Source organism: Micropterus dolomieu, linkage group LG11 (assembly GCF_021292245.1).
Source record: "Micropterus dolomieu isolate WLL.071019.BEF.003 ecotype Adirondacks linkage group LG11, ASM2129224v1, whole genome shotgun sequence".
In the NCBI taxonomy this organism is placed as follows: Eukaryota; Metazoa; Chordata; class Actinopteri; order Centrarchiformes; family Centrarchidae; genus Micropterus; species Micropterus dolomieu.
In genome coordinates, this window is record NC_060160.1 from 8,161,138 (window position 1) to 8,188,141 (window position 27,004).

The following is a 27,004-nucleotide window of genomic DNA, read 5'->3' on the forward strand; positions in this document are numbered from 1 at the left end:
CTATATCAAGGACATTTTCTGATATCAATATAAAAGAAAATTTCTAACTCATCTTCAAAGTAAGTATTTGCTTCTGTTATGCAAGAGGCCAAACTCTTAAAACTTTTGTGTAAGCTTCAATAACAACATTTCATTATTCATTAATGTAATTAAAACTAAATAAAAACTTTTGGAAATATATATTAATATATTTGTATTCTACTTGGAGCTACATCCTTGCATTTCAAAAATCATACTTTTCAAGGCACTAACCTTCCAGTGTTTGTGCAGCTTCCTAACTGTTTCCTGTAGCGACTGCTGCTCCTGCTCTGGCAAAATGTCTGTCAGCTCATCACAAGCCTTGAGGAATGCATTCAAGATGCGCTGATCCAGCTGACCAAAGAACTCCTGCAAAAAAATCAAGACCTTATCACACTTTGTGCAGGACAGGTCTGTTGCATTGTTCCATGCTGTGTCAGGACTGACTGTGGTATTTATATATACATGAGTGACACTACAGTACAGCTATATCTGTCATTGTCAACCTAAAAAACGAAGATGTTTGGGGTGCCTCATCAGCACACTTGCACACAAAAAAATCCTGTGATGTAACTATGATGATTGTACCGTCCTTAATCTTGCACAAGGCCCGTTTTCTTACTGTATGTTTCTTGAGCAGCTCCTCTGGGTTGCCTCTTTCTGTCAGACAGCTCTGTGCCATTTTAAGAACCTTCTCCAGCTCTACCCGTGACTCATCAAACCTCTTCATGAGGCTGCTGTTTGCCTCCACATGCTTCCGCCACTCTGTAGATTCCTTAATCATGGCCTAAACACACAAGCACGTAAATCTTTAAATGCTTAAACAGTTCTAAAAGCTGAACGGAATTGAAATAGGCCTTGAGGTTTGGTACCAGGTACCTGTGAGGAGGTCTGCAGGTCAGCTACTCTTTTCTGCAGAAGACTCATGTCCATGTGCTGGAGGGTTTTACTGCTGTTCATTATTTTTTGGATGGTCTGATGGTTTCTCTCTATGACTGTCAAACATTTCTTACAGCTATGAGTGAAGGTCGCCAGCTCCTGTAGTATTCAATGATAAGTAAGGTGTTAGCCATTTATTTATATCTTGAGGCTGTGCTTTACAGTCTAAAGTTGGTTCTCAACAAATGACAATCCTCAGTATTTTATGTAATTTCTTTACGTATCTAAAAGTCATTTAAAAATTGGTACGGTATCATATTGAAAACGTATTATTTACCTGGCATTTCTGTTTAAAGTCTACTGGTCCCTCAGAGTCAGGGGTGCTGGTCAGATGACTGGCCTTCTCCAGAGCCTGGTAGAAGCCTGTGATGTTCTTCTCCATTTCTTCCAGTGGAGGTAATAGAGACTGGGACTCCCTCAGCAGAGGCAAACTTCTCTCTCTTACCTGATTGGGGGACAGCATGTCAAAGTGAATCACAGGTGATTGATATGTTGTTTTGATCTTAAATCAATGACATTAAATAGAGATCCATTTTTTCAGAAGCTTTAATGCCACAACAGCAACTAAATTCTGTTGAAAACTCTGCATCCTTGGAATCCTTGTATAAAACAATATATTTTCACTGCAAGTTACTATATATTATACAAATATTTCATACAATCACTTAAATGAAAAGTGGCAGCTCTTTTTTCCGTTATGATACAGTAAATTTGAACACACATATACACACACATGCACACATAAAAAGAGAAGTTCAACAAGTGGATGATGGCATACTGTATAATGACATGCACATACCTTGCTAAGCTGCTCTTTGATTGAGGCCATCACCTCCATCATCTGTGAAACTTCCTCCTGTGGAGTGTCTTTGGTCAACAGCTGAGCAGTACGGCTCGCTGCCTTACAGGCAGCTTCCATAGCTGGCACTTTGTGCTTGATTTCCTACATTTGGTTGGGATATATAGTATAATGATGTTTCATTGTAAAGAAGAGAGAGGAAAAATCTGTCTAACCTGAAGAAGTTTAGTGTATGGGCTGTTTACCTCAACATCTTGAACAAAGGCTCTGACATTCAGGAAAGACACTTGAACAGGAGCAGTCATCTTCTCATTGGTTGCATCCATGAACATTTTTAAGGTATTTATCCCATCTTGGTAGTCTTGCCTCAACTTATCCACCTCATCTGCTCTTGCATACTGATAATGAAATAGAGGAAGATAGTAAATGGATAATTTATTTTGAAAACTAAAGCTGATTTGACAGAATGTATCATAGCTTTTTTCTCAGTACAGTTGTTCAAAAGGGCATTGTCTTTACATGTTTGACTTTGACAAACAGCTCTCTCCATCTCCCGTTCAGAAGGAGAAGCTGCTGCTTCAGATCTCGTGAGACTGTATCATCGCAGGTCTCAATGAGGAAGTTCCCAGCATCGTTCATGTCCGTGTGCTGCTGCATCCAGTGAGAGAGGTTTCTGAAGAAATCCTAAGAGGAAAGGTAAACAAAAGACCATAGCTATTTAGTACAGTAGATGTACAACTTTCAGTCAGTCACAGTCTCAAATGCTTTGTGACCATTAAAAAACATTATACAGTAGTTTAGCAGCACAAATAAAAGCTGTATATTACAACTAATTTTATCATACTAGTGTCTGTCATTATACTTACACGTTTGGCATTCTCTGACTGATTGAGCATCTGCTCAGCATCCTCTAGCCAGGCCTGCAGAGCTGCCACTGTGCTGCTGTACTTCTCCCAGTTAGATATAACCTCCTCCAGCATGCTGCGAACACTTCGCACCTCCAAAGCCAGGTTCTTCCACTGAGCTGTGGCATCACTGAGGAATTTACTTACCCCTTCCGCTTCATCAACTGAAAGTAAAACATGCCATTAGTTCAGTTTAGTTAAACAAAAATGGGTATCAAATGTACATGAATAAAAAATTTAAAAAAGCATATGATTCAGTGGATCATTTAGCCATTTGATTGATGCTACAGTGTGTTAGGTAACAAAGATGTGCTAAAATAGCATTCCAACTAATGCAATTATTGTTACTTTTTCATGCATAATGCAATACCATGATTTTTCAGGGGTTAAAAGCACGTTTGGAAATGGCTCAGGAGACAGGCAAAGGTTTTAAAGATTGTTAGACTGTTTTTGGACTTACCTTTGTTACAGGTCTTAGACCCTATAACATAAAATCAATAATAAGATTGTTTACTATGAGCCCAAACAAATGTGTGTGTGTATATGTGTGTGTATATATATATATATATATATATATATATATATACAGGTAATATAAGAAACAAACTGGTAATAAAACAGAAACAACTCTTACTTGAACTGTCAGACTTTACATAAACCTCTGCCGCTTGCTTGAGCGCTGTGAAGATTATCTCATACTGCTCAAAGAACCTGTGGCCTTCTACAAAAGTCTTAAATAAAAAGGAAAACAAGGAAAAGATGAAATTGTCTTTGATAGACAGAGTGCTTTTCAATGCAGAAACTGCAACACCACTTATGTCAACTTACAAGGTAAGTTTGCAACAGGAGTTCAACAGAGTCCCGTCTGCCATATTTAATGATCCATGACTTGAGCTTTGACTCAGCCAACATAAGAAATGCCATCAGTCGATACTTCATTTCCCAGAATTCCAGTTTAATAAGGTGTGCATGTGATGATGTAGACACAAAATTGAACCTGCAAATTAAACACATGTCCAATAATCATTCCACTTTTGCTTTGATTTTACACAAGGTACAGAAGACTTAAACACAGAAAGTATTTTATTTAACTAAAAAAAGAACTGGCAAACATCAAATTGATGTTAATTAAATACATATTTTAGAAGAAACTGTGCATAATAACTAATTCCCAAGACAATAAGTAATTACACTGATAAAGGTTTTACCGTTCAGCCATATCTTGGAGTTGCTCAGGTGGGACAGGTACCCCATTCACTGATCTGTCCCTGTGGATTTGCTGGAAGGGTTGCCTGTGTGACTCCAAATTTTTTAATACCTCCTGCAAAATGTAATCACATATAATCATGTCCAGATTGGCTTTCCTGTGTATTGTACCCGTATAAAACATTATACGATAACTCAAAAGTTCCACTGTGTTACCTTGTGCTGCTCTAGTTTTCTGTGAAGAACATTGGCTGTCTCTTCATGAGCATGTTGGATGGGAATGTCCTCTCTAAGAGCCATCTCTGCCCTGTGAAGCCAGGCTCCAATCACTCCCAGAGGACCAGGCAGGGACTTGTCCAAATGGATATGCCAGTCCAGCAGCTGCAATTGACATCCATTAAAATACCCACTCTACCAAAGCAAGATCCCACCAAAGAGGAGGCTATGCTGATCCAAACAGTTCCACATGTTCGCAAGCAATCAGGCTACAAAAGATTTTTATACGAGTCTAGACAAGCTGTGGATGTCCAGAGGAGCAGACTGCCCAGTGAACAAAACCTCCTCTGTTCCCCTCTCCTCCCCTCTGAACAAACTCTAATTCAAAAGCTTGCTGAACTTTCACTGGCAGCCAGTGAAGAGAGGAACCCTAACTTTCACTATGTCAGTGCAATTTGAAAAGAAGAATGACTAATAGCAAACTGACAATCTATTATTTATTCTCAGGTTTTGTTTAACTTAGGTATGATTAATTATGATAATGATATGATTCTGTTGTCTTTGTGGCTTGGTTCTAAATTATTCATGTTGTGCAGAAGTACGCAGTACAATTACCCTGGCAGACACACGGTCCCACGCCTGTTTGACCAGAGCTTGGTCCACAGACAGTTTGCCATCTCTGTGGACTGGCTGCAGCAGTGGATCTGTCTGCTTTTTCTTCATTTCATACTGTACATGGAAGCTCTTAAATGCCTGCAAAGCATATGGTACAAGTTGATAAATGTCTTTGTCAAAGCAGAATGTTATGTAACAATAAACTTTGTTTTTCCAGGCCTGACTCACCTGATATTTGTCAGTGAGGTTTCCCTCTGATCCCTGGGCCCGCAGCACATCTCTCTCCAGCTGATCTAAAAACACCTTCAGCTCTCTCAGCATCTTCCGCTCCTCTCTCTATCACAATCATTGAACATGCACCTTAGTGTCACAGGGACAAACTGTCAAATCAGCATGCCACTATGTTGAGAAACTCACAACAAACTGACATTCTAGAAACACCTCATCAATTCAGATTAAAGAGAAAAAACACACAGTTAATGAATTGAAAAAGTGTTCATATTTCACACAAAACCAACCTCTACATCTCTACACAGATTCATTTTAGAAGTCATGGTAGACGGAAAGGGGGTATGGACACTAGCATCTTCTCCAGACCTCTGATTAATTTTTTTTAATTTAGTGAAACATACCTCAAGCATTTGTTCTATATCTTGGGGACCAAACTATCCAGGAAAGCAGCAAGGCACACAAAGAGATGCAAACACAGCACAAAATGCATTAGATGCATTATTAAACAGAAGCAAAGAGGATGGAAAATGGGATGAGGGCAAGGTGGGAATACACTCCAAACAGAAAGCATGCAGCACTGATGACCTGAGCTCTCACCTGGAGTACTGGCACTGACAGTGCAAAAGTTGGAATTGAGCCAAGAAGCAGCTTAATGTGCACAAGTAAGATGGAGAAATTAATTGAGTCTGATGATAGAAAACAAAATGTTGATGATAATGTTACTACTGTGTTCATGCTATGATTATTTTGATTCGTTGGAGCTTCATGTGAAAAAATAGCAACTAAAAAAATTGCAAGCACAGGCTTACAATAATTAAGCTCGGCAGCAGTTAAAGTATGTTTTCATCAAGCATATACTGTTGTTAGGATGTCTGCATGTGGTCATTCTCTATGAATGATGATACGCTAGGCAATTTGGGGGAAATGTGGATGGCAACAATTTATACAAATCTAAAAAATAAAAGCAGATGGAGTTAAATAATTCTAATACAGTATTTAGTAGTAACACAATGACATTTGTTCTCCAGAAATACCCCGATGTATCAATGCCTAATACACATTTAATGTATAGTATTATAGGTTTTAAACAAAGTACCTCATCTTGCTGTCCATCAGTCTCAGAGTGGTGGGGGTTTGGGTAGTGCTTGAGGAACTGAGCCACATATGTCATGATGGATTTCTCATCTGGCTTGTCTACATCCACATCTACAGAGCAACACAAACATTATCTGACGCACGGGATAAAACTTCACACTAAAAATTTGCTGATCTAAACATAGGCAGCAAATGTTTTTCAGGCCTCTGTAAATCCTGTCAATATATTAAACATGACCTCATGCCTGTAGAATTAAAGCACAGATAAGACTGAGCCATTACTATGACATTAAAAACAAGCATTTCACATACTCAAGAGGATAAATGTCTTCAGGCCTGACAGCTATTATACATGTCTACTTTCATTTCCATCCTTGACCTGATGTTTCTAGAGATCAGGGTGAAGCTCCCCTAAAATCACATTTCAGTGCAGCTCTTTGTGCAATAAAGCATCACGACTCTGCTAGTGAAGACAGGACTGCAGAGCCACTGCAGACTGCATCACTTCAACAGACTAAAACTCAGTGTCACAAGTAAACACAGAATTTTAATCATCTGGAGGTTTTCACTGATCTTTTCAGCACACATTTAGTTAAAATATTCACACACTCATAACTTATATCATTAATATAATTTATACTGTATATTTGCTGCTTTTATGTCTAAAATACTGGCAATCTTCACACACTTATATGCACTGCTATCTTGTCTGAATAGTCTGCTACACTGGAATATTTAATGCAAACAGCAGGAAAGGTCAAGGGCACCTTCTGGATCCAGCAGACGGGGGATTCCCAGCTCATTTTCTGCGAGTGCAAAGGCTTCCTCCAAATTTTCCTTGTTGCTCCTCCTCCGCACCACCTCCATGTCCACCAGGTCTGGCCTGATGGCGTGCACTACTGACTGGAATGCGACACCATCGCGCCAGCTGGGACCAAAGTCCTTCACCTCAATTCCATGATGCCTGACAAACACATACGTAGGCATTTTTTTTGTTGCAAAATCCTATGAAAGACTGAAATACCTTTATTTATTTATGGTGCATACATCTGTAACAGGCCTTGTAGGTCCTAGACATTATATATACTGCAGCATATACAGTATATAGAAATTGTATCTACACCCATATCTATAAACATATTGTAACACCTGGCCAAAAAGGTAATTTGAAAGTAACATACTTGGCTGCTGTGCACTGCACCCATCCCAGCAGGGCCTTCTTGGCATTGCCCTGAAATTTTTTAACCACCTTTCTCTTCATTGGAGGGCTTCCTGTTTCAGAGCTGGCTACACTCTCCACAGAGGAGTTGCTGTTGGACAGAGCCTGTAAGGCTGGCAGGTTGCTGGTTAACTCCTCAATCTAAATGAACAACAATAACAATTGGCAAGTAAGAGGTTGCAGTGTGGCCATAGCAACATGAAAAAAATGGCAGTATTTCTTGGCATCCATCTGAATCAGCACTGTGTGATAATTTATCCAGTTCTCTCTGTTCTCATTCCAGTCTATCCATTCTATCTATCCATTTTACGCATATGTTACGCTATGTAAAGTTTCAACAAGAAAAGATCAAAATTAAAACAGCTTAATTAAAACACTGGATCAAAATGTTGAGTTTGTGAAGTACAGGGTTTGTTCGTAGGGCATCAACTCACCTTGGAGTGAGCACAGTTATTAAACTCTCAGGATTTGAAGATCAGATGAAGTATTACCTGGAAGTAGAGGATAACCGTCCATATCAATCCAAGGACAATTGATGGTCGTCCATCTGCGATGTCAGTGGCATGAATGTTAACAAGTTTGATCTGAAACAAAAGCCAAGCAAAGGATTATTCTGGAATATAAGTCACATGCAGATAGTCTGGAAGGGAGAATGTTTTGTATTTTCACTCACAGAAGTCCATTATTTATAAGTCTCACCAAAAGAAGCTTCTTTCTTTCTTTAACCAATGTCATCAAAGTCAGGACTTTGATGTAGCTAAGTACTGTAATATAGCCAAAGCGGGCAGGCAGAAACAGCCACGTTGAAAAGTGAACCAGATGGGGAAAAAAGAAAAGAGGAGACAATTGCGTCCAACTGGGCACTGAAGGAACAGCAGAGGTACCACAACACTGCAAACCTTGCATTTGTCAACTGCCACAACTCTACATTTGAGCAGCTCAGTAGTGTAGGGAGCCAGACTCATCAGTAACCAGTGTCCCAGTCAAAATGCACCAAAATGCATGTCAGTAGAAGAGCGTAGTAACTGATTTATAGAAACAGAATGGCTATATCCAAGCGTTACTTAGTACAGATCGTGCATCAAATGAAAAGAATGCATACAGTATATGATCACACAGGGCGTTTAATGGCGACTGACCGGAGATCCTCGATACACAGACTGAAAGCACATATGATGGGAGAGAGATCACAACAATGTAAGTCTCAGTCCTTAGGGAACCCAGATGAAAGTGGGACACAGGCTTCATAGAGCCAAGGGATTTAGAGATGGCTTATATAATCAAGAAGTCCTGTTTCTATCTGCTGCTTCTCTAAACATAGTGCATGTAGTATAGCCAGAGTCACCTTACGTGCACTAACAAATATGTAATAAACAGCTTTTTCTCACTAGTTCTTAATCATACCCTGGATTTCTTTAAAACATGCCAATTTTTTTTATAGTATGATATTTATTTGTGAACGAGAATAACTTCAAAACATTTAAACGGTGAAACTGCTGTTATGACTGAATGCTTACCTTCCTGCCTTCAAGGAATTTGAGCGCAGTGCCGATGTTGGAAACCCAGTGGATCCTCTTCAGCTGGCGGCCTTGCTCACGGGGCTAATGTACAGAGAGGACAAAAAGTGAAAATCAAGCTAGCCAAGAAAGCCATATCATACAAAGCTGAAGATACCTTCATTCAATCATTTGCTGATTTGAAACATGGTATGACATTAACTGCAAGTGGTTATTTTGTCTACTGTTCCAACCACTGACTTTGGTTGAAAAACCATCATGCTAGTTGCACAGTAAGAAAATGAAAGTGGCGTGGGAGTATTAGCATGGCTTGTCTTACATAAATTAACTGGAGAGTGCCAAAGCTGCTTTAAGAAATAAGTATAATCTGTGCTCTAAAACATGAGGTAAAACCGGCTTCAGTGAGATCTGTCAGTGTTAGATTTTTGGCTGCTATAAACCAGCAGGGGTGCACTCCTGAAAGCAGTAATTGAAAGCATCAGCCAGTGTGCACCATGACATGCAACTGTATCAGTTGCCAAGTAACAGCTTTACAAATGACATGGCAGTTAGTTTCAAGACAGGTCTGATTACTAAATCCCTATCAGAGTCTGGGCCAGTGTATGTGAGTGTGTGCGTGTGTGCATGTGTGTTTCATGAGAGAGAGAGATGGAGATAGAGATAGAGAGAGAGAAAGAGAGAGAGAGAGAGAGAGAGAGAGAGCGAGATGAGCCAACAGCTTCTCACAGTGGGGAGAATCAGCTCCAAATTAGGATCCTGCCATTGCTGTGTAGCGACCCAACATTTAATTTGAGCAACAACAATTTTATCCAAACTTGGGAATTCTTAAGATAGAAATTATATTTTTTATTGTTTATTTAGACTTTGGTTGCATCCTGATTCAATCGTGTTGTCACTGATAAAGTATTGGAAAAAAATAATCATAATGTATAGATATTGTTTTCTATCGCATTTAACTGAGTGGATTTTTTGAGTTTACAGTATTTAGTCAACCACCCGTTAATCATTTTCCTCCAGCAAACTGAATTTAATCAATCAGTCATCTCTAAAGATCTCCTGAAGTTAAGCAGATAACTATCAAGTAATATCTTTACTGCTTAGCTGTAGAGAAATGGCTTTCAAAAAGTAATTCTTTGCTTTAAAGACCAATCAACAGCACACCTCAGAATTGTGCAAAAACTTTCTCTTAAATCCTTGTGACTCAACAATTAATATTAAATGATATAAGTAAATTTGTATGCAGATTTCTTGTTTTACACCATGAAATAAATGGGACTCTGAGTTTCTATATAATGTAGGGAATCAACACATATAAGTACCAGTTGACTTGTTGTAATGTGAAGGTGAAAAGGCATGTCTTCCTTTACATATTTATTAGTTTAAGTGGACAGTGTGGCTCTTCCCCTATGGTAAATCCAAACTTAAAATAAAAACTAATAAAAGCATCTTAAAGGTATGAATCAGGCCCAGTGTTCAATGTTCAAATCCTGTGCAAAAACACTTCATAAGTACAACTTACTAGTCTTTGGCCAGACAGCACCTCCAACAAAGCCAAGAGCTTCACCCCATCTTTGATGTCCTCAAAAAGGTCATTAACCTCTAGTGGTGGTTTATACTGGAAGAGAAAAACCACAGTTTTAAACAGCACAGACACTAATCATTACAACAAATGAAACCTGTTGTAATTAGAAGTGAATCAGTCACGAGAACTAATACATTTATATAACCAGTAATGCTGCAATGTTAATGCTATAGTGTGAAAGGATATTGATATTCTAACCCATTAGTAGGGATGAAGAGAAACCAAGTGCTGCTTGTGAAAAACAGGCTTGTTAGCAACAACCACAGAGCCTCCCTGCAGCTGAAAAGATGGTGCCTTTTCCTCAGCAGTGGCTTGCTGCCCAGTCCTGAGGCGATGGTACTCATTTAACCCTAATGGGGTACTGTCTCCTCATATCATATCCACACATCTGCAGAACTATAGAATCTCCAAGATGAATGACAGCGTTATAACCTACTGTGTTACAAGCATTACAAGCAAGTTAATGAAACAGATGTGTATGTATTCGGAGAGTGAAGCTTTAATTAAAAGGAAAGCTCACCATGGGAATCATCTATTTGGCACCATATACAGGCCATTTCACAACTCAACATATTCCATGACAGGATGCAGTTGGCTGACTATCTGGGGCAAAGCAGTGTGAAGAGGCAAGCGTCTGTCCTGTTATTCTGTACATGTACTCTTCCTGACATAAAATATGTGTTATGTTTATTGCTGCAATCTCTATTCAAATAATATTATTCAGTTGTTTGAGATATATCTGAACAATACTGATTCAGAAACATGTTCAGAAGCACTGTTCAATTAAAATAGCAGCTAAAGGTCAATAAGTATTGTATGACTGCACATGCAATTATGTGTTAAGAATTATTTACTATAACTATTATATTCCTACTAGTCAGATGTTTAAAAAAAAGCTTCTGTAATTTGGAAATCATTCTCACCCTGGAAAATTAATTTACTGAGCAACAAAGTCACATGAGACCTCCCAACAGTGGAAAAACTGGACTGGAAAATCACTGGAAAGGCGTTTGATAACACAATATCAGAGGAAATGGACACAAAGGCTGAAGGGAAAGTGCGACAACTGGAGGAATTTCAAACTTAGATAATACACACTTTCCCCCATAAAAAAGGAAAATCCATTCAGGCCAATACTCATCTTGTATTCACACACACAAAATACTCCTATTTTTTGCAAGAAAACTTTTGTGCACTAACAAGAAAAGTCCCATTACTGTTAACTTCCCAGTTAAATAAACCCAATCTTGCTCATACAGCAGCTGTCCGCAGTGTAAATATGAGCGCTTGAGAGCTCTCTTTCATGATGTGGCATATGCTACATTAGCTCTATTGGTATGCACAGTGAGTGTGCTTGAGCACAGCGCATGAATAATGAAGAATAGACCAACAGAGCCTCTCTGCGTTGGCCCACTACATAACTGAGATTCTTCTAAAGTTTTAGAAGCCAAGCTTTGAACTAATGTGGGCAGATCAGGCTCAACAAAAGACCCTTCTGAACTAAATCTCTTTGCCAGGTTCCATCGCTACAGGGTTCTGTAGCGATGGAACCTGGCAAAGAACCTGACTAGTTGAACACTTGTCTGTGTTATCAGTGATTACAGACACAAAGAGATCACTCAATATTTATTCTGAATTCCGAACAGAATTTCAGGAAGTCCTAATGTTCACTTACATTCAGTGTGCATAATCTAATATAGTTATTTTAAGGTCACAGTGTGATGAAATTCAGCATGTGAGCATGTGTTATTATTGCACAATCAGTGCCTTGTAGTTTACATGCAAGAACCTGAGAAGCAGACGACTGCCTGCAGGGAACTGTCCTCACCCTCTTGCTCTCCATCTGCACACCTCATCGCTGTCCCTGCCAATCCTTTCCACAAATACACACACTTACTTGAATAACAAAACACCCACGTACCTACACATTCATACACAGCGGACACACACAAACACCTAATACACAACAAATATATTTCCCCCCACACACCAGTTTCTAAATAATAATTCCAATGTATCGCCACATAAACACACTCCACTAGTAGTACAGAAGCTCATCTAAGTATAAATGCCCCTAGTGAGCTTCTTTAAAGCACTTCAAAAATATCTCTGAGCTCTGTCCTGTCATCTTTCCAGCAAAGCAACAAGCAGCATGACCTTTTCAATGGTTCTCCTCTCCGGAAAACAGAACAGAAAAATGACAGGTCATTAAATGAAGCAACCCCTGTTCCATTAAACAGGGTTTGGTTTTAAATGATGTCATTATTTACAGATAACTGAATGAATCCAATTATCTTGTGCAGCGTTATTAGGGGCCATTATTGTTGTGTGCTGAAGCTCGTCTTGCAGTCAGTTCCCTCCACAAGCGTGACAGATCAGTAGCCTGAAATACCACTGACCAAAGAAAAGCTACACAATCATGACGAGCAATAAAACATCACAAGTCTCTCTGATGAAAAAGGTCAACATAGCACAGCATCCAACTTGTGATGTAATTGCTTTGACAGTTTGATTTACATGAGCCTGATGAGCTTGTAAAATCCTACACTCTCCAAAGCCTGTCAAGTGATTTATTATCACCATGTAGTGTGTAAGCAGTGGATGGCATGGATGGAAATTCACACTTACCTTTGCTAAATGAGAATTTATCCATTTTGTGAAGGTTCTCTTCTGCACCGCCTCTTGCTCATCTGAAAATTAAAGATATAAAAGGCATATCAATACATGATAGATGCCACAGGCTCTGACGTCTGACTTTGAGTCTAAGCCCCATACTTGAGACTAGAGGAGCTGGTGATATTTGCAGAGGACACACTCCAAATGGAGAGAATACATATAATAAGTCTTGATGATCAGATATTGGTTTTTGCAAAGAAGTGGCTGTTAATTTATTCTAGATATGGATATGGTTAGGTTTATAGCTACCACAGAGTCATAAAATACATAAAATATTAATCCCTAACTATAACTTTTGTAAGCTACAGCCTTTGTAGGACTCCCCCTCCCAGAACCCCACTTTATCCTACCTCATGTTACATACTTTCACACTGCTTCTGGGATATTGAGTAGCATTACTGCAGCCCTGCACCAAGCATGTTACAAAGTAGGACCATGGTTGGATATGTGCAATGTGAATAACAGAAGCTTGCCAGTGCTAATATAATATATGCTCCTGAGACATGCTCTCAAAAAGAGGTCATATGAGGAGATTAGGGAATGAGTGGAGAGGAAATTTCTGCCAACGCATCTTGCAAGCCCCCTCTGTGTTCAATAATAACATGCGTGATTGTTTAGGTCACCCCTAGCTTCTTTTGTGGTCTATTAATATATTCAGCCACCATGCTTCATGCATTATGCAGCATTTATAACAAAACAACTGATTTCTTTGCCATAGTGGTGGTGTTGTTGCGTCGGGGACTGATTTCTAACACCCTGTCACGCATGCCGGTAGGCTGGTGCTGCACACTGCACAGAGTGGCCATTTTTAAACATCCACCCTTAGAGATATAGACAATGGTCACGTGTTTAAGGAAGCGATGCAAACACTACACAGAGAGCAAAGACATGATGTTAACCTACAGGCAAATGCTTCATCACTGATGCCCACTGAAGCATAGCACACGCATAGAGTTGCACAAATACACAAACACACATACTGATTCAGCACACGTACAGCTGTGTTTGTGCAGAATTATTCCTTAACTAGTTCATGAAGCAGGGATTCACCTAGAAACAATTAACATATGTTATTTTCCCAGTTATATCTCAGATTAGCTGCGTATGTACACACAGATGAGAAATGAAGGATGCTGCTGCCCTACTTACCACGTAGATACTGAAAAAATCCAGTCACCAGATTTAAAGAAGTCTTCCTGACAGATACCTCCTTATAGTGAGCCATTCTACACCCCACTCTCCAGCTCTCTCCCTTTGCCTTTCATTAGTTCCACGGTACATATATGTATGCGTGAAAACAAGATCCACTGTGGAAAAACTGGAACAAAAAAACACACAGCTGTCCTTTTCCTTCTCTTTCCAGCAGGAAGCAATACAGATCTGGCTGCCTGGTTTCCTCAGTGAAAGCAAAAGCTGCTGGAGGCTGTGATGAAAACGTCCCCTCCTCCCTGACACTCTCACACACAGACACCCTGCCACACACGCACACACAGACACACACGCACACACACACAGACGGCAGAGAAGAAAACTCTAACAGAAAGGGTCATTTACAATCCCATCCTTCCATCTTCCTGTGTTTTTCCCATCCAGAGGAGCCATGCCTGTGTGGATGTGCACAGCCCCCGCTGCACTGCCTCACTGTATCATCGTACCATCTGAGGCTGGAGAGAGATCAGCTAGAAGCATGGCTCCACCAATCAGCACGCAGGAGGCAGTGATGTCACAACCATGGCTGCATTATCCTGATTTATGTGATTTACATGTTTGTGTGTGTGTGTGTGTGTGTGTGTGTGTGTGCTCCTGTGTTTGCCTATAAGATTTTCCTAATCCTCTATGAGAATGACACATTTTAAAAGCATTACAATGTCCAAGACAATAATGAAACAAATTCTCCTTTAACATTTGTCTTTTTAAAAAACATATTTGTTTTTACTTTTGGCCCACTTTACTGTGGGCCCAATGATTAAATAGACCAGAACAAAATTAAAAGACTGCCACACAAAGCTCACCATGGTGCAACAAATCTTAATAATTAATGCTGAGCCTGGTGAATTACATCTACCACCTGCTCTTTCTCTCGCTCTCTCTCTCTCTCTTTCTCTCTCTCTCTCAGTGTCAATGCTATTGTGACGACAAAGCAGACACACCCACCCCGGGATTCCCATTGCACACACAGTATCATGTCAAAGCTCTAAAGCATTATCCTTTTTTGTCCAGTAACACCTAGCAGAACCACTTCACCTTGGACCTGTCTGTTTAGTAGTAGTCCAGTCTACTGGACTCCACTCTTCTGAATATAACACACAATTCTCTGCAACTCCTGCAAAAATAATCCCTTTATTCTTTAAAGACCACCGGCATACTAAAAGCTTTTCAAATATACTAAAAATAGTCCTGTGCTTGTGATTCTATTATTACTGCTCTATAGACTGCTGGCCCAGAAAAGCTATTTGGGTTAAAATGGTTAGAAGTAGCACCATTAAAATGATGTTGACTGCTGTGTGGACTGAGAACAAAGAGTTTTTAGAAATACTCCAATTAGTATTCACAGTCATTTATGACTAATGAAACTGGTATGTTAACAAGGACAAATTAAAAATAAAAACATTAACCTTGTAATTAACTGTAACCAAACCATTTAAATATAACACTTTTTAACCCTTCAACACCCACCCACCTGGAAACCACATATTTTTAGGGTTTCAGTAGTATACTCCAGAGTGAAGTGTACTCATTTAATTTTTATCCCAGGGCGTTCTTTTTAAAAATAAATACCAAAAAGACAAGGGTCTTATTTATCTCTATACTGCTAGCCATACATATGTTACATGTTTGTATCCATGTAACATTCACAGTAACAGTCCATGACAGCCCTAAAAATAGTGCTGACCTCCCACAAGCACAGCCATGGATGGTAAAAGGTTATCGCAAAATAATGTTTGTTTTGCTTCTCTGTTTAGAATAGTAAGTCAACCTTATTGCTAAAGATTTTACTTGTTATTCTAAACACCCAGTGCCAGATAGGTCTAACCCAGGAAAAATCCCCTGCTGCAAAGGAAGTGATGTGTTTTTGTTTCCATCAGAGGCGACTAGGACTAGATATAATCTATTTTTTTCATTACTAACGCCAATAACTGCATTTTGCTCCTGATACTGAAACAACAGGCGTTTTTGATAACTTACATTGAAATATATACACCAGTTTCTCTACAAAACTGTTTTTTTTCACTCTTTTTCAAAATAAGCTGATATTCTTAAATGTTGAATGTTGTCTAAACACAAGCAGCTCAGCTCTGCCTGAATTAAATACTCATAGATTGGTTACATTTGGAGCTTGAAGGTTTATTTATGACCTTGGAAAAAACAGTGTGACAACACAATTCCCAACACAAGGTCCAACTTTCTTGCTTCCGAAGCAAAGCAACTCCATCCACTGAGGAAGGCTAGGAGAAGTGATTACAAATCTGACAAAGCATTAAATGCCAACTTTTGACACTTTTTGATACTCTGTGCTACATACACAAAATAATTGAGGTTTAATACCGCCCCAAAAAACACTTTTTAGGATATAAAAAGGAACAAAAAGAATGTATGAAATAAAAAAGAAACCAGTTAATAACTTTCCAGGTTTTCTTGATATTCCAGCTGCTCAGTCTCAGCTCCAACTAGCTATTAAGGAGCTGTCCAGAGTCCTGAACTCCGTTAGATGGTTCACGTAAGTGTAATAAGATGTATGTATGTAGGTCAGGTCTGGATATACTAACTCTGACAAGCATAAAATCCTTATGTAAAACAGCTCCCCACCATTGTCATTATGTCTTGTCAATTGATTTAATTAAGTCTGATGTAGTACTAGTAGGTAAGTGGCAATTAAAGTGGTTAGCCCCAGCAACAAACACCACGCAGAGCATCAAACCACTAAAGCATCTGCAATTCACAAGAGTAATGGAGTACTTAAGATGATCTTAGGACAGATGATGCCTTTGGCAATACTGCACTGTAGGTGCTTGGCTTCATTGGCCTGTGTTGGTCACCTGGGAGCACTGTAAAAGCCCACTCACTCTGCCGTTTTTCCATTTAGTCGAGAGTAGCCCCACTTTAGCACCGACAGCCCAACAACAATCAGACAGGACAAGAAATGATTCTGTAGCTGTCCATTTTGAGATGCTTGGCACCAAGGATTTAATACTTACTTGTTTCCTGGTCTTCACAACAATGACAAAGATAACAAATAAAAGCAATATCCCATAACATAAGACAGGGTTTGTTTTAAACCACTCCCTTCTGTAATAATAAGTATTCAAAACAGTCTTGGGCAGCTTAGTGTAGAGTGGGAATTAGGCTCTCTGTCCATGAGATCATATCAGTGTGATGGCTCTGTGTTCCTGGCAGCTGTTACTGACACTGTAAAGTAGTGGCATCTCTTACAGATGACAACATGCATGCTTGTCTTTCTTTTCCTTGCTTTTATTCCAACTGTGATGTAACTACACCACCCCCTTGGTGAACACAGATTTTTAACAATGGATGTGCTCTAATGGTTCTTGTTGTTTCAGCTTGTGACCTTTTACAATAAAGCTAAAACCTTGTGTTACTGGCTGCATGTGCAGAGGGTTCATTTTTCACAATTTTGTCATTCTGAAGACTTAACATAAAATGAATGAACTGAGAAAATAATCCTTTGTTGCAGCCCTTATGATTTTCCCTTTCATATTGCATCACTTCATTACTTATCAGGAAGAAAAGAGGCTAAAAACTACGTAACATTTCACATTTAATTACTGCAAATCCGAGAAAAACCTGTAAGTAGTAGTAAAAAGGAAAGATTCATGAAGCTTAGAGTAAGTTCAATCAGGAAGACTGACTATCTTCATGCTTATCTATTTATTATTTACTCTCTGTTCCCGCTTTCAACTCGATCAGCTGACTGAGGGCGTAGACTCTTTCAGTTCAACCAATCAGATACTGCCACAACCTCTGTGAGCCAACCATCTCGTTGCTGTCAAAGTTTAAAACGGTTCCTTTCTCTGCTGCTGTCAGATCGATGCAACCCTCCTCCACCCCATCACTTACCAGTTGATCCTTCTGGTGAGCTCATCTAAAATCCCGCTCCACTTCTCATACATCCTGATATTCACCCCTTCACCACTACCTCCAGTGTCTAGAACCCATCGTGGGGGATATTCCTATACAGATCATGGCATCACTACCCCCTCAAAATATGTCACAATGGAGTCTAATCGCCAAAGACATTTTACTTTAACTTTCCGATCTCTTTGTCAGTACATTTTACTATTCTTTAAATTAAGTCTCTTCTGATTGAAAGAGGCTTATATTTGTGAGTATATGACCAGGAAGGAGATTCATCACACTATGAGACGTCACCGCAAATGCTTCACCAGCTGCGTTTCTTCATATCCTGTTTGACACATGGTCTCAACTAAAGTGAAACCCACAAAAAACCCACAAAAGCCTAGGCACAATGAGAGCAACACGCTTGTCATGCACATGCCATCAGGCAGCTAACAGACATCAATTGTACCCGGAGGGCATCTAAGGCCGCAAGGTGTTGCTACAATAGTCTTATTGCACTGAACTAAAACAGACAAATACTACTATAGCATGATGACAGCAACAAGCTGAAACAATTATTTTCTGTTAGATTGGTTGTTCATAAGTTTAGGAGGTTTCTTTTAATACACAATGTAGACTACTACAATCAACACTAGCAAGGTGATCAATGTGTATTCACAAGACTACAGATTTCTTGGTGTTAATACGTAATTCATCCACCCAGATGGACCATTGCTCAAGTCAAAGAGAGCCTGAAGAAACCCCCTCTGCAGGGTTTCCTTTACTGACAGGAAGCTGCGTTTGATTACCAGTGAAAAAAGCAAAAAGCCCAGGCTACCTTGCTGCTTGTCATTTACAGAGCACCTCAAAACGCTGGCACAATAATGTCTTCCAGATGTGACCTGACACCAGATTCCACTTCCTGACATAAAACATGCAACAGTGACTGGCACTTTGTATTGCAAATTATGCTATTTGTGCACTGTTGAGTGGAACTCCACCCGCACAGTATTAAAGGTACCTGATTTTTATGATTTTGTAAGGTAGGTCAAAAAGATAAATTTAGCAATTACACTTTGAGTGAGCTTATAGTTCTTCATGCCAGGGATTTTCTGAGACAATACGAGGGCATCACAATGTTTAAGACAATTAGATAACACCGAAATGACAGGTGTTTTTTGTCATGACACATTTCCTGTTCCTTGTACTTAGAATATATTGATATCAAGTTAATGGAAATAGCTGTGCACTGCAAAGGAAACCAAGACTCTAGAGCAGGAACTGGGCAGCGTTGGCACAACCACAGACAACTGTTTCATAACATCAGTCGCTATGGTAACGAACCATAACGTGTAAAATTTCCTGGTTTACAGTACACCCAGAAATACATCTAAACTGAGCCGAAGTGGATGCCAGAATCGACCACACTTGTGTAGTGATGGTAGTTGCCTAATGCCCTTGTAACAAAAGGGGAACACCAACAAAGTGAGACTCCTGCTATCGATCAATTCTCTTACCAAGGGCAGAAAGGGTGTCAGGTTTTAGTCTTGTTCAGTGCATTGTGCATTCATGAAGCCATAGTTGTTGTGACTCAGTATCCCATGTCAAGACCATATTAAATGTTCCTGATGATCCATGGCCTGCCTAGTAAATAATAAAATTAAGGCACTAACTCTTAATCAATGACTTGGATAAAGACTTATTTTCTCAGAAGTGATCAAATAAAGGGGCAAGGGTTAGCCTATTCCTGTAAAAAAAAAAATTGTGCTAAAAGCACTCATAAAATCTGATTTAAAGATGTGAAGACAAAGTGATCAAAGCAGAGCTCGGATTCATGTCTTGAGAGCAGGAATTTCACAAAATGTTTCACTGAATCAAATGAATCATGTTCCTCTAAATACCTTCTTAATTACTCTATCTAGGCCGCCAAACAATGTAGTCTAGTATGTCTTTTTGTAGTTTGGTCACAAGATTTCGCAAGAATGAACATTCATTTTCTTATTATTCCAAATATGATTATGTGCTATCTTCGGAAAAAATAAACCTAGACAAAAGGCCATGTGCATATTAAATTAAATTACCCAAATGTGTGATTCTATAAAGCTCTCAAAGGCTACAAGTGATTCAAACTGCTTGAAAACAGGCCAGTTATGCAGTGTAGGATTGTAACTTAGCATTATACTTTACATTGCAATGTGTTAATTTAATAACTCTTTCAGTGTTTACCAGCAACACAGAATGCAGAGAGACAAGTAAAATTAGGTACACAGGGAACAGACAGACCCTTAACTGGAAGGATAAACCATTCTCATAATCCTAGTAAGCAACAATGGAAATAGTTTAATTTGAATGATACACTTTCTAACTGTATGTCTAAATGCTCCTATGCGAGTGTGTTGAGGTTTGTGTAAGCATGTGTGAGCATCCTGCTTGCAAAAGCTGGCAAACTTCAGATGGCACGCAGCCCAGGCATTGAATCAGCACAATATTACTGTGCAGCAGCGCAGCAGGAGAGAATGTCCATAACCCAGCTATGGAAGAACAATGACATTTACCTTGCAGCTTTTGCATCACATTAGCGATGTCCACAGACCCTCGGCCGAAGTGCCTTGGAGAGGCCATGTTGTCTCGCCGCAGCTGTATGACAAGGTGGGTCACTGATGCTGAGAGCAGAAGATCCTTAACAACTGTCCTGAACGGGACATCCCCTCTGCCCCTCCCTCTCTATCCTCCTCTCTCTCTCTCTCTCTTTCTCTCTCTTTCTAATCTCACTGCAGGACCAGGTCCAATTGAATCTCAGGTTTCATGCAGGGATAAGCAGGTTTACTGTCCAATAGAAGCACTTCTTCCATTCAGTGCCTGCAAAAGAGAAGTATGTTAAGAGGTTTTCAACTGAGGCCACACACTACACTGTTTTGCTCACCATTTATTAACTTATCAAAAGTGTATAGGCCGCATTTGGGGACCAACTAAGTTATTTAACTTTTTTCTTGTTCATAAACTTATTTTCATGTTGAATGCTTATATTAAGACCACTGTAGGGAAGTTTTAGTTTCTTACAATTTGCATCAATTATTGAAAGAGTACCACGATGTACATGTGACTGTTTACATTGATACTTTTATGCTTTTACTGAAAATTTCATTGTTTTTTTAATGTTGTTTTTCCTCTTGTTTGTGATTTTGCATTTTCTTGTGTAACTACTACTTGTTACCCCTCAATACTGTTTGCATACCACTGTAGACAGGGCCTTCTTGCAAAAGCGTTTGCTTTCAGTGAGTTTCCCACGTATAAATAAAAGTGAATTACCCTAACTAAGACAACAAACTAAGTGGTGAGTCTTTTTGTACATGGTGACAAAAGAAGTTGTGTAGCCATTCAACAAGCTTTTATCACAGAATTTTACAGACTTCATTGACTTCTGTTGACACATACAAGGCAGCTGACTGGTTGCTATCAGCTCTCAATAAGTATCACGAATAAATGAAGACACAAGTATCAATATAGACATACAGCTACACAGAGATAACAAAGATAAGCAAACATTAACACAAAACTATAACTAACAGGAACAACCACACAGTATATAGCCTACAAGTAAAATGGAAAGTGAATAACTATAAAAATGTGTAAGAATAAAAAATTCAACTGCATTTCTTCTTGTGCTAAAGTATAAATATATTAGCACTTTAATGACAGTCAAAAAGGAAGTAAAATTGTAGAGTGAGAAAATGTCTGAATTAACTCAAAAAATGACAAAGTTAGCTACGCACAAACGTTTGCCTCCAAATAACATGTATACTTGTTATGCACATTTTAAATTATCATACAGATATTTAACACGTAACTGGAATTTATCAAACAAAGTTGGAGACCTGTATAGCTACTCCAATGATGTGGAGGAAGGGAGTGAAGTTAGAATAATAGCGCCAGTTCAACACGAGAGGAAGTTACTTAAACGCCACAAACTCAAAGGAGAAGTAGCTTTAAAGCATCAACGCTCACAAAAATACTAAATTGACGCTTGCGTAAGTAGGACCCTAAACCTAACAACCAACAAGCACACATATATCAATGAAATCCAAACTTGCATACATGTCATCTTACCACTTTCATGATAAGCTCACAGAGGAAGTCGCTCTGTGTTGCCTTGTTGCCAGTGGTAACGGTGAAAATGAAACATGGTGAAGTGAGGCGAAGCAGCAGTCGCGAAGTTTGTAGCCACAAGAAGTGCGCCACGCTGCTGGCAGCAAACTGCATAAACTAACCTACTACAGAAGGAGGGGTCGGAAATGTGTGGTCTAGTTCCTGTCCCCTTAATTTTTAGGGACAAAGGGGCTCATTCTCTGGCTGAACAGTGAGGAATTCCTGGTGTATCTCTCTCTCTCCCAAGGTTTTTGTGGCACTTCACAGTGAGTTTATAGCGACCTATACAGACAGTTTTGTGATATTATGTGCAGTAATAATAATAATAATAATAATAATAATAATAATAATCTTTATTTGTAGAGCACTTTTCAAAAACAAGTTACAAAGTGCTTTAACAAGTGTAAAGACAATAATACCCAAGAGACAATAATACAAAAACAATACAAGATAAAAGCATGAAAACATTTAAAAGACTAAAATACACGTTTAAGATAAATATAAAATTAGTAAAATACAATAAAATAAAAGGGATAAAAAAAAGGGGTAATATCCTAAAATGTAAAGATTACTCTGCTAATTGAAGAAATTCGAGTCACATAAAAAGGGTAGGCTAATGTTACCACTTTCTGAAAAGGTAACCTACCCTTTATGTACAATTGAGAAGCTGTAAGTCATGGAAGGTGTAGGTTCTAGCCTATTCAGATCCTTTAGGCTATTAGGCTAAGCAAGTATCCATACCACACTTTGAAAATACTCCACTGACAAATAAAAGTCCTGTATTCAAAACATGTGAAAGTATGTATCAGCAAGTAACAAAGGTAAGTAGGCCTACTCATTGAGCAGAAAAGTGGTCCCTGTCAATGTGTGTATGTTGCATTTTACTGCTGTAGATGTTTAAGGTTGTGCTAGTTTTAACTTACTTTATATACTGCTGAGTAGTTTAATCTACAGCAGTGCATCATAGTCTATAAGATCATCCCATGCTTATAGCAGCATGTATCTCTAAAAAAGTAAACTTTTCATGAGCCCTGTTTTCAGTTTTGTGATGATGCATATTCCAGCTAGTCCAAGCTGGATTTTAAAAAATTCTCTAAACCCATTAAGGAACACATTCCTTAATGGGTTTAAGGAATCAGCAAATTTAGATATACAAACAATTGTAATCTGAAAACTAAAGCTGTTAGACAACTGTAATGGATTTTTTCTCTGGTGTATAGTGGAGTACAAGAAAAGTTGCAAGAAATTGGCAAGGCACAAGTAATGTACAAATACCTTGAGTAATGTGCTTAGTTACATTCCACTACTGGTTGAAACTAATCACTTTATTAATGGTTAATAAATAATTTACTAATGCCTTATTGATCAGGAATAAGCCATTGGGTTGTGGAAAGTCCTCTTCCAGCATGGCACTTGCTTTGTCCTTTCAGATAGTTCTTTAATTAATCAGGAAGATTAGAAAAGGGGGGGAAAGACTGCAGACCATCTGTACCCCAATTTGTGAAGTCACATGATCACCTTCTATTAAACCAGCAGGTCTGCAGTTAAAAATGTTATTAAGTTTGTAAGTTTTTAAGTAGTGATTTGTGATTGTGATTTGTTGCAGCCCTTATTCATTGCATGGGGCTCTTATCCTCTTTGTTCAGTAGATAAAGAAATGGTAAGATACGAAGCTCCAACTGGTCCTTAGAAAACTGAATGGACACATTCAATATTATATAAGCAACATAGAGTTTGTAATATTTGAGGAAAAGCATGAATTTCTGAAAAAATGCATGTTCTTGCCTAAACTGTGGAAGGCCGGCTGGTGACTTTCTCAATATTGTATAATTAATTAGCCACATAATAACTTAAAGTTTCCCATATCAATCTTCATTGTAAGTACTTTAGTGCCACCTGCAGGACTTCTTTGTGATATGAATATCTTATTAAGATTTCTGCATAATTTTCTGCCTAATCTATGGTATCCTTAATAAAATTGGTTGGGGAATTCAAATCAAGAAAAGTGCTTATAATTATGTATGTATGTATGTGTGTGTACGTGTGTGCGTGCGTGCGTGCGCGTGTGTGTGTGTGGGAATAATAAAGGCCCTGCTATATTACAGTCTTTGGAATAGGTATAAATCAGGTTATAGAAAGGGAGTTGTTGTAAATTGTATCAGCTGTTGAGCTGCAGAAGGCTGATTTGTGATAATGTCAGCCCAAAGACCCTGCGGACATAGATGAAGTGGGAACAGTGCAACAATTGAAGGAAATCCCCATAGAGACTGAGAGCTTGATAGCCTGCAGACTCTAGTGGCTTTTCATGGTTTAGCTTACCCAGAACCATATCAAGACACTTGGTAAAAATAGTTTTTATGTCAGTAGTAAGGTTGTATTTAATGGTTTTGATTTCTTAAAAGTCAAGCACAAGAAACACGTCTTTACATAAACCAATAAAGCCATTGTTGAAAAGTATTGATCCTAAGGAAATGATGCAAAAGGAAACAACCCTGTTTCCCAGTGTTATGTCCCACACAGATAAGCAATGCACTTGCTAATTTTAAAGCCAGTGAAGGAAGGAAGCATGACAGCAAAGTTTCCACCATACCAAACACTGTGGAGGAAGAAAAGCAAAAAGCCTGTCTTGGAAAAAGCTTAGTGTTGGTCTGTCTGCTCGGAGTCAGTGTTGAATCGAACACCAGCTTATGGTGGAATAATGGCACATAATGAAACACATCCCTTTTTGGAGATACTAAAATCATTTAATCTTGGTGAGTTGATCTGTGTTTGTTTCTTGTAAAGATCTAGGGACTATTTTCTAAATTCTGCAATGTAAGAGTAGCATGTTGTATATAAATTCAGTTGTAATAGTTCTGCAGTACAACAAATTTGATTTTCATCTCCTTTCTAAGGACTACTGCAACTCATTATTGTCAGTCTGATGTCTCTGCATTTGGAAAATCGACAAATGAGCTCTGAATAAACACTCAAGTAGTTTAGGGCCAAAATATCTTCAGTTAAAATAAAAAATATAAACCATTCAGCCTACTAAGAGGGTCTGTTGTTGTCCACAGAATCAAAACAATTAGTTTGTGCCACATATTTGGAACAACCTTCCAGAAAACAACTCTTCTATGTTCTTTTAAATATTTAAAACCTTCCTGTTTGCTATTTCTGTTTATTAAGTTAAATTTGAGGCTATTTATTTATATCTGTCTTTGCACTGTAACATTTCTCCCTATGTTTCTTCTGTTTTATTCCATTTATTTTATTTTTTATCTTCTGTTAAGTTGAATTCTTTTCAAATCCTATTTATATACACCATGTTTTTCTTTTATATCTTATCTAAACGCCTATTTATCTTATGGGAAGCACTTTGAATTGTCTTGTTGTGGAAAGGTGCATATAAACTTGCCTTGAACAACTTTTTGTGAGAATTCAGGAAACTTATGTAGTCAATATCCATTTAAAGCACTGTACGACACAATTTTAGGAACAATCGATTGAAACAAATAATAAAAAGTCTTTTTTTTCATGTCTCACACCAATGATATGGTCAGTTTGTGTTTTAACACAATGATACTATGTAGACAGTGTACCCACACGCAGGTATGATGTAAGATTTTATATAACATTGTGCCCAGTATAGCAGTGTCCAGCAATAGAAAATCAATAAAAATAACCTTTCTTGAAGCAAGTCTGGCACATAGGAGATGTACTTGAAACACAGCTGAAACAGCCATCTGGGGATATAATCTTCCCCATTTTTAGATCACCACAATGCATCCTGCCTCACATTCTACTAAACATTTCCATCCATTATTTTGATCCCTCAGTACTTCCCCTTTTCTGATACTCTGCACTGATTTCTTCCTTTCCAGGCGATATGATTCTAGCATTCTGTTTATCTGTTCTTGTGGGATTGCTGCTGGGTGCTTTGGTCTACGTTCTGTTAACCTGGGCATCCAGACGCCAGGCCACCGCCAGGATCACCAGGCGCTCCAAAAAGAGATCTGGCACTTCACAAAAAGACAACCCTATGAGCAACCAGCTAGGCCTTTACAGAAGCACTTTTCTGAGCGTCTACAGACAGCCTTCTCTGGAGCCAGTGGGGCCACTGGGGAGTAAGCCTGGCGTAGAGACCTCCACCTTTCGCCCACTGCCCAAGAGAAGCAGGGCTGGCCTGGAGATGGGAGAGGACACTCAGGTCGCCGTGCCTGAAGACACGGCAGCTTCGAACTCATCAGATTCAGCATCCCTTGTGCCAAACAAGAGACATTCCTTCTGGTTGGGCAACAACGGACTTAAAGGTTTCCTGCCCTCACAGACTCCCCCTCCTGCATACGACAGTGTCATCCATGCCTTTGAAGAGACTTGCACTTGAATCTGTCGCCATCAATACAGCAATAACTGAAAAAGGAGAACTTCACAGGACTTTCTGGTTGTGTTCTGCTCTTTATAAGGGACAATGTTCTCTGTATATAGAGAGATCAGACCTCTATAGCAGTGTGTCCTTAATTGAATATCATATTAAGAGATATAGATTAATGCAGATAACAATCCTTTTTATTGATTAATTGGTTTATCCATTAATCAGTTAGTTTCCCCAATAGAATGTCTCAAAAAAACATAAAATACCCAACAAGGTTTCACAGAGCCCAATGTGACTTCTTCAAATTCCCCAAATATTACATATTTCATGATGTAAAATAGAGACAAGCAGTAAATCCTAACACTGGAGACGATACATAAGCAGATGTTTGGTATACATTTTTAGTCAAT

At 38.8% G+C, this 27,004-nt stretch overlaps 2 protein-coding genes across 3 annotated transcripts in view; one reads left to right on the forward strand and one right to left on the reverse strand.

The window, feature by feature from the left end:
• syne1b (spectrin repeat containing, nuclear envelope 1b) overlaps positions 1–22,242 on the reverse strand; it is an 83,140-nt gene extending 60,898 nt beyond the window's left edge. The window contains exons 1-24 of the mRNA XM_046061954.1: positions 22,202–22,242; positions 20,650–20,953; positions 12,971–13,032; positions 10,280–10,375; positions 8,761–8,844; positions 7,735–7,827; positions 7,206–7,384; positions 6,792–6,988; positions 6,026–6,135; positions 4,927–5,034; positions 4,699–4,836; positions 4,084–4,248; positions 3,870–3,982; positions 3,490–3,658; positions 3,296–3,392; positions 3,122–3,142; positions 2,623–2,825; positions 2,276–2,440; positions 2,002–2,154; positions 1,757–1,900; positions 1,235–1,402; positions 898–1,056; positions 641–805; positions 253–387 (exon numbers count right to left, since the gene is read on the reverse strand). Of these exons, the coding sequence (XP_045917910.1) occupies positions 253–387; positions 641–805; positions 898–1,056; positions 1,235–1,402; positions 1,757–1,900; positions 2,002–2,154; positions 2,276–2,440; positions 2,623–2,825; positions 3,122–3,142; positions 3,296–3,392; positions 3,490–3,658; positions 3,870–3,982; positions 4,084–4,248; positions 4,699–4,836; positions 4,927–5,034; positions 6,026–6,135; positions 6,792–6,988; positions 7,206–7,384; positions 7,735–7,827; positions 8,761–8,844; positions 10,280–10,375; positions 12,971–13,032; positions 20,650–20,716 (2,991 nt within the window). The 5' untranslated portion in view covers positions 20,717–20,953; positions 22,202–22,242. The remainder of the gene's footprint in view (positions 1–252; positions 388–640; positions 806–897; positions 1,057–1,234; positions 1,403–1,756; positions 1,901–2,001; positions 2,155–2,275; positions 2,441–2,622; positions 2,826–3,121; positions 3,143–3,295; positions 3,393–3,489; positions 3,659–3,869; positions 3,983–4,083; positions 4,249–4,698; positions 4,837–4,926; positions 5,035–6,025; positions 6,136–6,791; positions 6,989–7,205; positions 7,385–7,734; positions 7,828–8,760; positions 8,845–10,279; positions 10,376–12,970; positions 13,033–20,649; positions 20,954–22,201) is intronic.
• A 67-nt stretch (positions 22,243–22,309) lies between these two features.
• LOC123979222 (myc target protein 1 homolog) lies at positions 22,310–26,987 on the forward strand. 2 transcript variants are annotated; one of them, XM_046063041.1, is made up of 2 exons: positions 22,310–22,506; positions 26,104–26,987. In XM_046063041.1, the coding sequence occupies exon 2, from the start codon at positions 26,109–26,111 to the stop codon at positions 26,604–26,606; it is 498 nt and encodes a 165-aa protein (XP_045918997.1). In that variant the 5' UTR covers positions 22,310–22,506; positions 26,104–26,108; the 3' UTR covers positions 26,607–26,987. The 2 variants fall into 2 exon arrangements, with proteins under 2 accessions (XP_045918997.1, XP_045918996.1); XM_046063040.1 differs by lacking the exon at positions 22,310–22,506 and adding an exon at positions 24,902–24,993.
• Positions 26,988–27,004: the final 17 nt, after the last annotated feature.

Bases quoted from the DNA above. Each gene is read 5' to 3' on its own strand.
- LOC123979222 (XM_046063040.1), top strand. From the start codon at position 24,939: ATGGCACATAATGAAACACATCCCTTTTTGGAGATACTAAAATCATTT. The intron at 24,994-26,103 runs GTGAGTTGATCT...CTTCCTTTCCAG, and splicing joins ACTAAAATCATTTAATCTTG to GCGATATGATTCTAGCATTC.